Source organism: Monodelphis domestica, chromosome 6 (genome assembly GCF_027887165.1).
Source record: "Monodelphis domestica isolate mMonDom1 chromosome 6, mMonDom1.pri, whole genome shotgun sequence".
Classification (NCBI taxonomy): Eukaryota; Metazoa; Chordata; class Mammalia; order Didelphimorphia; family Didelphidae; genus Monodelphis; species Monodelphis domestica.
In genome coordinates, this window is record NC_077232.1 from 187,675,989 (window position 1) to 187,687,169 (window position 11,181).

At 40.7% G+C, this 11,181-nt stretch overlaps 1 protein-coding gene across 1 annotated transcript in view; it reads right to left on the reverse strand.

The window, feature by feature from the left end:
* TMEM154 (transmembrane protein 154) overlaps nt 1-10,543 on the reverse strand; it is a 75,874-nt gene extending 65,331 nt beyond the window's left edge. The window contains exon 1 of the mRNA XM_056802771.1: nt 10,373-10,543. Coding sequence (XP_056658749.1) covers nt 10,373-10,451 — 79 coding nt within the window. The 5' untranslated portion in view covers nt 10,452-10,543. The remainder of the gene's footprint in view (nt 1-10,372) is intronic.
* Nucleotides 10,544-11,181: the final 638 nt, after the last annotated feature.

Genomic DNA, 11,181 nt, shown 5'->3' on the forward strand with positions numbered 1-11,181 from the left:
GTGAAAGGAGCAGAACCAGGAGAACATTGTACACAGAGACTGATACACTGTGGTACAGTCAAATGTAATGGACTTCTCTACTGGGAGCAATGCAATGATCTAGGACAATTCTGAAGGACTTATGAGAAAGAATGCTATCCACATCCAGAGGAAGAACTGTGGAAGTAGAAACACCAAAGGAAAACAACTGCTTGATGACATGGGTTGATGGGGATATGATTGGGGATGTAGACTCTAAATGATCACCCTAGAGCAAATATTAATAATATGGAAATAGGTCTTGATCAATGACACGTGTAAAACCCAGTAGCTCACTGGCTAAGGGGGGGAGGGAGGAGGAGAGGGAAAGAACATGATTCATGTAACCATGGAAAAATATTCCAAATCAATTAATTAAATAAAAATTTTCAATTAAAAAAAAAGTGGTGCAGTGGAAGGGGTCTCTGGACTTGGAATTAGAGAGACTTTCAAATACTTTCTTACACTGCCTCAGATACTTCTCAGCTGTATAAACTTAAGCAAGTAATTTAATTTCTTTCAGCTTCAGTTTGCAGCTCTGTAAAATGGGGATAATGAAAATTTCTGCTTAATATGGGGAAACTAACTAACTAAATAAATACATGCCAATCACTATTATTATGCTAACCTTATTTCTATCCTAAATATATGAATGCTACTTAGTTTAGATGGAAGGAATATTCTATGTAGTTTTCTCTTTTTTTTCTTCCAAATTTTCATAAGGTTAAAAGTAAGTAATATTTCCCCAATTTGGAATTCTTACTTATTTCCTTCACTTCTTTACCCTTTTCATTCATCCTTATACAATATTTTTTAGTAGACTAGGGATAAGAAATGGACAAAATGGGGAGGAAAAAAACTTGAATTTGAAAAAGATTCTCAAAATTTCTAGAAAGCCCTTATCCTGTAGTCAAACTGGTGATGAGACAATGCTTAGCGAGGCTGGGTCTTGAAATCAAACATATAGTCCAATATTGGGGCTTTACTTGAGGTCTTTTATGATTAGATAGGATCCAACAGAATTTTCTTTTTCATGACACAGCCTTCAAGAACTAGGGCAACAACTCTAATAAAGGGATATCAGAGAGCATCAAAAATAAATATAAACCTTTTTTAAAATGATTTTTTTTCAAAGAACAAGACATCACTTTTTCTCCACCTCTCCCCCATTAATTGAAAAAGAAAAACCAGATACCAATAACAACCACCACACTGGCCATGCACCTGGAGTTTACCACTTCTCTCTCAGGAAGTAGGTAGCACACTTCAATAGTGATTAGTACTTTGAATTATGATTAATCATTGTTTCTTTTTACAATGCTGTTCTTTTTGTATAAAATGTTCTCCTGGTTCTGCCCACTTCACTTTGTATCAATTTATATAAGTCCTTTTAGGTTTCTCTAAAACCATCCTTTTCATCATTCTTATGACAGAATAGTGTTTCACTAAAAAACTGAATTGTTATTATTTTAACGGCAAGTACAAGTCTGTGCCCTTGTCCCCCTCCCCTATAATCTATTATAGGTCAGGCAATGTGAGGCAGAATTTAGACCATCAGAAGACCTAAACTCCAGTCTTTTTTTTGGCTCAAGTGGCAGTAGCTACGCGAAGGTAGCAATTTAGGTTCAAGTGTAAAAAGGAAATAAATAACACTAATACCCCACAGGATGTTTTGAGAGAGGAAATTAGACATGCAAAGAATTGAGGCACAATATTCTGAGGTAGTGAAATATAACTTTTCATTTGACTAAACTTCCTTTTGAAAATTAAAAATAAGTTGATGGTTGCAATTGATAAACAGGTGCTTTAACAAGCAAAGAATCTCTAGGCCAGGATTTCTTAACCTTTTTTATGTGTCATGAATCCATTGGACAGTCTGGGGAAGTCTATGGAATCCTCAGAAAAATAGTCTTTTAAAATTCATAATTAAAAGAAATGTTTAATTTCAGTTAAAGGTTACTCAAAATAAAGATGTAGTTTTTCCCATCCAAGTTTATGTCCACTTGGAAGCCCCTGGACCCCAAGTTAACTAGCCAGCTCTAGGCTCAGAAAAATCCATTTCAATAACCAAATACTCCCACCCAATTTGTCCAGGGAATCCCCTAAAACAACTAAGAACAATTAAATCACTATTATTTTTACATAGTGGCTATGAAAAGTGGCCCTCTAGTCAAAATAATTTTTCATTTATAATTTTCATAGCCAAGGAGGTAGATGTCGAGAAATTCCAACTTTCAATAATAAATGAATTGCTGAAGGAATAATTAAATAGTAGATCTAGCTATCAGAGACGTCTATGAATTCCCATCTCTCTTTTAAAGTCCAACTCAAATGCTATACACCTCTTCTAGAAAGGCTTTCTTGGGCCTCCAACCTTATTCTCCTCAGACCTTACATAGCACATTGCTTTACAACTCTCTAATACATTTATCATATAATACTGCATATCATAGCTATCTACCATTTTCCTGAGCATGGGGACATGCTGTTATTTTTTTGTAGGGGGAGGCAGGGACTCTGGGTAAGGAAATTCCTTCAAAGTACAATGTTTTGCAATTTCCTAATCCAGTTGTCATATAATTCTTTGCATCATAGTTATGTTGAATTTTCTTTGGGGGGGGGCACTCATTTTTTTGTATGGGGAACTCTGGGTAAGGAAATTCTCTCTTATTAATGAAGATTAACACTTGCTCTATATAGTCTTGGGGATCTGCCTGGGCACAATGAGAAGTTAGGTGTATTGAGACACTTGAACCCTGAATTCCTGACTCCCAGGTCAGCTCTTTCTCCCTCTCTTGCCATTATCTCATGTTGTCTTACCATCTGTATTTCTCCTATTATAAATTTTACAAGATCAGAGACTGAGGAGGCAGGTAAGTGGCTCAGTGGATAGAGAGCCAGGTCTGGAGATGGGAGGTCCTGGGTACAAATCTGACCTCAGACACTTTCTAGCTGTATGATCCTGGACAAGTCACTTAACCCCTATTGTCTAGCCTTTACTGATTTTCTGCCTTGAAACTAATACACAGTATTGATTCTTAGATAGAAGGTAAAGGTTTAAAAAAAACAAACAAACGATCAGAGACTGAGCCATAGCTAAACCTCTGTACCTCTCAAGGGCCATGAGCTATGGTAATTCTGGTTTGAACTTGTCTTTAATCATTATTTGTGGAATTATTGTTCAGAAATTTGAAATCACATGGAACTTCAATCCAGGTCTTCCGATTCCAAGTCCTCTGTTCTTTTTTCTACACTCTTAAGCCACATCTGGAAATACCTAGAGATATCCAGTCACATGAAAAGCTAAGGTGCCATGGCTGTTAAGTTGCCTTTCATTATGCTCTCCTAGAACTTGGATCTTGTATGGTAACAAATCTGGTTCAATCCAATCTAATAAGTATTTAGTAGGCACCTACTATGTGCAAGACTCTCTACTAGGTGTTAGCAACATGAAGGCAAAGTAATAAAATCCCTGCCCTCAAGGCAGGGCATTCTAAATCTATTCTAATGAAGAGATCCAACATTTAAATAGATATCTGGGGGCAGTAAGGTAGCATAATGGATAGAGCACCAGGCTTGGAGTCAAGAGGAAGAGGGTTCAAATCTAGCCTCAAATACTTTCTAGATATGTGATCTTGGGCATGTCACTTAACCTTAATTGCCTAGCCCTTACTGTTCTTCTGTCTTAGAGTTGTTAATAGGACATGAGTTAAGGATTTAAAAATAAATAATGTTCCCTTATAAAATGAGAGAATTAGATACATAAACGCACATGTTTCCTATCTAACACTATGACCTTATGACATAAACATGGTCATTTGAGAAGGGCGAGACAACTAAGTAGGAGAGGAATAAGGAAAGGTTTCCTGGGAGGTGGGTCGGTGAGTCTTGAAGGAAGCGAAGAATTCTAAAAGATGGAGAGGAGGAGGGAGTTTATTCTAGGTGTAGCCTGTACAAAGGAAAGATTGTGGCAGGAGATGGGACTTTGAACTTGAGAAACAGTAAGTAGGACAGCTTAGGGGGAACGTAGAGAAACAATGTGTAGAAAGCCGGGAAAGATGGCTTGGGTTTCCACCATGAAGGTTACAGAGGGAGAGAATGACAACCTGGAAGACAAAATGTCTACATTTTCATTAGAAAACTCTGAATGAAACAAAAAGCACTTATTAAATGCCTACCATGTGGCAGCATAGTGCTAAATGCTAGATGTAGAATATTTATAAGTAAATTGACGTATAACCTTTATATTAGAGGAGCCGATGGCACAGAGGATAGGGTTACCTTTGAACAGTATCCCATTTCTATTCTTAGTACCATAAAATTATAGGATTTGGAGTTGAAAGATTTTAATGATCCCCACATTTCACAAACGAGGGAACGTAGCCCTGTATTTCTGAACTCCCAGCTACAAATCTAGTAAATCTTCTCTATTAAATAACCTGGCATTCTCACACAAATGTCACAAAATCTCTTCCTCTCCTTCCCCCAAATCCCTTTCTATTACTAATACTGCCATCATGCTCATTTGTTAGAAATGGCAGCAGTACTTGGAAACTACCTGGAAGCCAGGACTCATTCCCAGGGAACTGACATGAACTGACAAACAACGGCATGACAGGGCCAAGTAGCAGCCACACTCCCCATCAGAGGAGGCCAGTCTGGTTTTGACTCCACCTTGAGAGTTTCTGTCTACAAGTTCTGTCACTAGAACTAATGGGCCCTCTAGGTCAAGCCTGGCTCTGACTTTAAGAAGGGAAGAAAATAAAAATCCAAGCTAGCATTTCCTAGTGAGTCACCATGAGTCAAGTCCCTGAAACTTCGAGGCAGGTAGCGGGATCAGAAGAGTCCAGAAGGGCAATTCTGGAGCTGTGCTTCAAGCAGCTCCAAGGCAGTTCAATGGTCTGTGCACTCTCTGATTGCCCACAGAGTGCAAATCTGATCAAGATGAGCTCTGTATGGCTGGTTCCATCCAATATGTCTGCAATTAGTCCAAAAATATCCCACTGGAGGCTTAAACCTTAAGGCAGCTGGCCTTAGAGCCAGCCCAAGTATCTTCTAGGAGTCTTTTTCACTAAGAAAGACCTGATACTTGGCAAAATGTCTTGAGCCAACGTTCCATGCAAGAGAGTTCAAGAACCATGGATTTAGAGATTGAAGAGGTCTTAGAGGACATAGAGTCTAACACCCATTTTTTTCAGGTGGGGAGCACAAAGAGACTAAGTCACTTGCTGAGGGTCATACAAGTATTTGAAGCAGAATTAGAATTCAGGGCTTCCTGATTCCAATTCAAAATTGACTTCTAGGGCTTCCTGACTCCAGCACTCTAAACATTGAATCACCTAGCTAGAGTTCAGTTAGAACAGATGGACAGGGTGTGGTCCACCTGTCAGAGGAAATCCCTGAACTTTTAGGCTGCTATTACCCAGTAAGACCTGTGTAAGCAGCTTAGAGTTTGTGAGTGGAGAGTTGCAAGCTTTGGGTGTCATTCACCCTTTTCCACTAAGCAAATGCAATAAAACCAGCTAAAAGTCATTGAGAGAGAAATGATGCCTTTTGAGCTCCCCTTCTTAACCCCTTTTATGTCATTGATTCTTCAACAATCCAGGGAAAACTATGGACCTTAAATTCATAAAATAAAATACAAGGAATTACAAAGGATTGGTTATCAAGATATTCTTTTTAAAAACAATTTCATGAAACCCCCTGGTTTAGAGGGTGGCAGCATTCAGGTCCAGAGGCGTCAAACTCACCAAAGTGGGACAGCAAAACTCCAAGTGCTGGTAACCCAGATTAAAATGCAACTTTAAAATATTTAGCAAAATAAATGGATGAAATGGAGTCAATAGCCAATCACAGTATGTCTTTTACCCCCTTCTTCTAGGGTTATATATCAGGGTCAAAGGAGATAAAAGATATGAAAGCTCCTTGAAAACGTGTTTAGTTCTAAATTTCCCACTTAATTGGGTCTTTTCTTTCATCTCCACTAGATTAGGCAAGTTTTCACTGGACAGCTCTCTGGGGTCAGTTAAGTAAACTGGCAGATTTGGGGGATTCTCATAGGGCTTTGTGCCTTCACCAACATAGATCTCACAGCAGATTCACTGGAAATTTAGGAGATTCCTTCTAGGGAATAATTGTCTAGGGTCAAGTAGGTAGTAATTGTAAGAAGCAGGATTTGAACTCAAATCTTCCTTATTTTAAATCCAAATAATCTATTTCCCCAAATGCTGTCTTCCTTTGTATTTTGTTGTTCAGTTGTGTCTGACTCTATGACTCTGAATCTACTGTCCATGGGGTTTTTTTAGCAATGATACTAGAATGGTTTGCCATTCCCTTTTCCAGCTCATTTTGTAGACGAGGAAACTGTGATAAATAGGATTAAGTGACTTGTCCCTTAAGTCAGATTTGGAGTCTTTCTACTTCAGTTTCAGCACTCTATTTACTGAGCCATCTAGCTGTACCTCCTTTCAAATTATAACCTAAATTGTAAGATTGTTTCTTATGCTCCAGTCTTCTGTCCCTTGCTATACTAAAACATCCATCAGGGTTAACTTGTTGCAAATATAGTTGTAGGATCAATCAATACATTTGACATTGGAAATTCAAGCACTAATGTAATGTGTGTACTAAATCATGAGTGGAGAGCTTGAGGGGGCCTCAGAGACCATGTAGCCCTTCTTCATTTTGTAGATGAAGAAATTAAGGTTAAGGAAAATTAAGTGATTTGCATAGTTACAAAAGTAATAAGCATCAAGGTGGGAGGTGGCATTAGAACCCTCTTTGACTCTTGTGCTAGCATTCTTTCCCCTAAACTCAGAGCTGAATATGGAACAGCCTATACCAAAAATGAAGTCCCTTCCCTCAACCCATGTTTTCTCTAGCTCCAAAGTTTTCAGGATTCTCAACAATGTTGGTTATCAAGCTCACATCCCAACTGGTAATGATTCTGACATTAGACAATAGTTAGAAGGTCATCTAAGTAAGAAGAATGGGCATCTCTAGGATTTCTCAGAGGAGCAAGAAAAGAAATGAAATAGTGGTAAATTTTAGGGCAACGAGGTGGTACAGTAGATAGAGTGTCAGGCCTAATCAGGAAGATCTGAATTCAAATCTGACCTCAGATACTATGTGACCTTGGACAAGTCACTTAACCTTGTTTGCCTCAGTTTCTTCATCTGTAAAATATGTAAAATCTGGGGAAGAAAATGGTACATACTCCAGTATCTTTTCGAGGAAAACCCCAAATGGGGTCATGAAGAATCAAACACAACTGAACAAGTGGCAAAGATATAGATTTGGGGTTCTTTTATCGATCTCAGTGTGGTAGCACGAGGCAGTCGGTATGTCAAGAATATATGATACAGGCCACAACCCCCTACAACTGTGTTGGCAAACCTATAACACTTGTGCTAAGACTGTTCCCCTCCCCTTCTCCACCACCCTGAGATCATTTTTTCACTTCACTTACCCCAACCTAGTAGCCCAATGGGAGTGCTTCCTCCCTCCCCTGTCCAGGGTAAGGGGGAAGCTCACATGTGGTTTGAGGGTACAGTTTGGGCACTTGGTCTCTAAAAGGTTTGCCATCACTACACTATAATTTGGGAGATATAGCTTAGTGTAACCTAAGCAGTTCTCAGATGAAGAAATCAAAACCATATTAACCATATTAATTAATTAATAACCATATTAAAAATGTTCCAAATTACTATTGATTAGAGAAATGCAAATTAACCCAACTCTGAGGCACCATCTCAGACCTGTCAAATTGGCTAATATGACCAAAAAGGACAATGATAAATGTTGCAGGAGATGTGGGGAAATTGGGGCACTAACACACTGTTGGTGGAGCTGTGTACTAAATAACTTTTCTGGAAAGCAATCTGAAACCACGACCAAAAGGCCATAAAACTGTGCGTACCCTTTGACCAGAAATATCACTACTAGATTTATATTCCAAAGAGAAAGAAGAAAAAGGACTTAGTCTAGCCTAAGACTCTGAGGGGATCAGGTGACTTACCAGTGTTTACCTAGCTAGTAAGTGTCAGTGGTAGCATTTGAACCCAGGTCTTCCTGATCCCAAGTACTACACTCCATGAGGCCCATTATTCTATGCCTCCTCTTTTTGTGAGAAAATCTAGCCCAGAAAGGAATGATAAGAGACCAACAGGCTAGAGAAACCTTGGCAGAAGTTTTTTGTGCCCATATATTGATGGCAGAGAAGAAAGAAGAATGGTGTTTGACCCTGGAGACTTCACACTAGACTCCCCACTAAGCTGTCACTTTGGGCAAGACACCAAATCTCTTTGGGCTTCCATTTCCTCATTTGCACAAAAGAATAGACTAGATCATTTGTAACTTCCCTTCTACCCTTCTTTGATTTAAGGAATAAAATGCACAGATGATTCCCTCAAACTTAGTTCATATCCTAGCCTTAACTTCCACCAAACCTTTGTACCCACACCATTGCTATGGAGGAACCAAGTGGGCTAGCTAGTCTAAATCTCGTTTCCTCTTCTTCCTTTACCATCCTCTGGTATAGTTGCTAATGAGCCGGGCATGCTTCAGATCAGGACAGCCAAAGGAAGAAAGAAACACAGAGATATCTACAGATGGAATAATGATACCCCTCCCCACCATAATTGGATAATAATATTAATTATATATACACATATCTATGATAGATTCCTTAGGGCAGTGCTTTATGCCCCTGTATATCTGATTAAGAGATGTGATGGCATGAGCCCAGGAGGAACCAGGATTCTTACCACCTGGACAAATCAGTCCCTCTCACTGGCCCTGTTCCTTCATCTGTAATATGTAAAGTTTAATGAGATCATAGGTTTAGACTCCCAAAGGGACTCAGAAGTCATCTAAGCTAGGCCCCTTAATTTTACAGGTGAGGAAACTGAGGCACAGAGCAGCTAAGCAATTTTCATAAGCTCACACAGCTAGGAACTGGCAGAGTTAATTAAGTGTTGAATTCTGATTTTCTGACTCCAGCCCCAGTATTCTTTCCCTACAACAAAAGGCCTCACTAGACAAGCTCCATCATACCTTTTAACTATAAAATCCTGGGATCCCTAAAGAATAAGGATACTTCTTTCCACATGTAGATTGAGCTGGGTAAGATGCAGGGAGTATACACAGTCAGTAACCAAGAGGAAATTTGTTTTTATTTACCCAAAGGCAGGTACAGCAAATGGAGTCTATGGAGAAGAACAATTGTGATCACTCCTGGCTTCCCATAGTAACAAGGGCACAACCAAAGGACACAAACCAAATGCTACTATTCTCACAAAGTGTGGGAATGTGATGTTCTGGCCTTCCTAGCACCTATCAGCCACAAAGAAGTTGTTCCAAACCAGCACTCCATCAATGGCGGGTGGGAACTTTTAGGGACTGCATATATATATTATACATGTATACATATACATATGTTTATAGGTATGTGGATATATAGAGAAAGAGAGAAAAGAAAGGAGAAACAGAGACACAGAGAGAAGAGAGGATGGAGGTACAGAAGAGAGGGAGAGAGGAGGGGAAGAGGAGAGAAGGAGGCAGGGAAAGAGAATGAGAGAGAGGGAGAGAGAGAGGGGGAGAGAGAGGGGGAGAGAGGGGTGGAGAGAGAGAGAGAGAGAGAGAGAGAGAAAGAGAGAGAGAGAGAGAGAGAGAGAGAGGAAAAGGCTAGACTAAATATATGTTCTAACTTTTGTGAAAAAATCCTCAGTGTATATACAATTTGTGCCTTAATCCAAAAACTAAAATCTAAAAACACTCATTAAGGGGTGAATTCAAGTGAACCCTTCCAAAAAGTTACCTGACAAGCAAGTATAAAGACTTTCCCTTCGATGTGGATTCCATCCCCCTTTCCCACTCCAATCACATCCCCTTGATAAGCGTCTTCTCTTTGGTTCGCTTCCTAGACAGCATCTTAAAAACCAGATCTTTCCCATCGAAGGGGCTCAGCCTCTTCACGAAAAGCCAACTTACTCCTCATCAGCTTCAGCCTGCTGCCCTACTCCCTCCCCGGAGGAGGGTTTATGGGCTTTTTAATGTGCCCATTAGGTTTGGGTAAATTACAGGGGCCCAGCCATTTCCAGGGGAGATAGTGCCAGAAGGGCCAAGTACCCTGCCAGACCGCAGAAGGGCGCAGAGGAGAAAGAGGGTGGCCACAAGACAAGCCAGCTCGGGTCTGCCCTATTCTCCTCCCTCTTGAGTCCATTGAGAGGCTCAGGTTTACTGGGTGTTGTCCGCCCGTCCGCCCTCCCTCTCAGCAGAGTTCTGTAGCCCTAGGCACCCAGCATGCCTGCTTGCCTCTTGAACAACAACACTGAAAGGGCACCAGGTAACTTACCCAAGGGCTTCCCAAGCAGCAGGGAGAAGACGAGGAGGACGCCGGGAGTCTTCAAGTTACCTTGGCCCCTCTCAGGCATGATGCTGTGTGGGGCTCCAACCTCATAGGAGTCTGAACGTTTCCTGTTTCCTGCTGCTTTTTTGTCAGTGCTCACTTTCTGAAGGAGATGTGTTTGAGAGTTTTTAGGAAGTGATGTAATTCTACAGGAGCCTGTCAGACCAGCGAAGGATTGCAAAAGAGAAGCTTGCTATTCAAGCAGCAGGGATTCAGTCAGCCCAGCTCTGCTCTCCTCTCCTCTCCTCTGAAAGGTTTCTCTGCCACACTTCTCCTGGGGTGGCAGGGTTAGGGGAGGCAGTGGGGCATAGGATCCATCAGTATCACCTAGGCTTCAGTGTCAGGGTTGCAGAGATTAGGCCCAGGCACCCTTAACCAAGAACCTACTACCTTCTTGACCTTAACTACCCCCAGGGCTTGGCAAGCCAGATTTTCTTCACCCACCCTTCACTAAAGCTTTAGGCAAAACACATCTGGAACAACAGCAAAGTTAAAAGCATTCACAACGTTGCCCTCCCTCCTTGTTTAGCCATTGCCAACTCTTTGTGACCCCCTTTGGGGTTTTCTTGGCAAAGGTATTGGAGTGGATTGCCATTTCATTCTCTAGCTCATTTTATAGAGGAGGAAACTGAGGCACACAGAGTGAAGAGACCTGCCCAGGTTTCCACAGCTAGTAGTGTCTGTGGCCAGATTAGAACTTAAAAAAGATGAGTCTTCCCAACTCCAGACCTGACACTATCCATTGGGCTATCAGT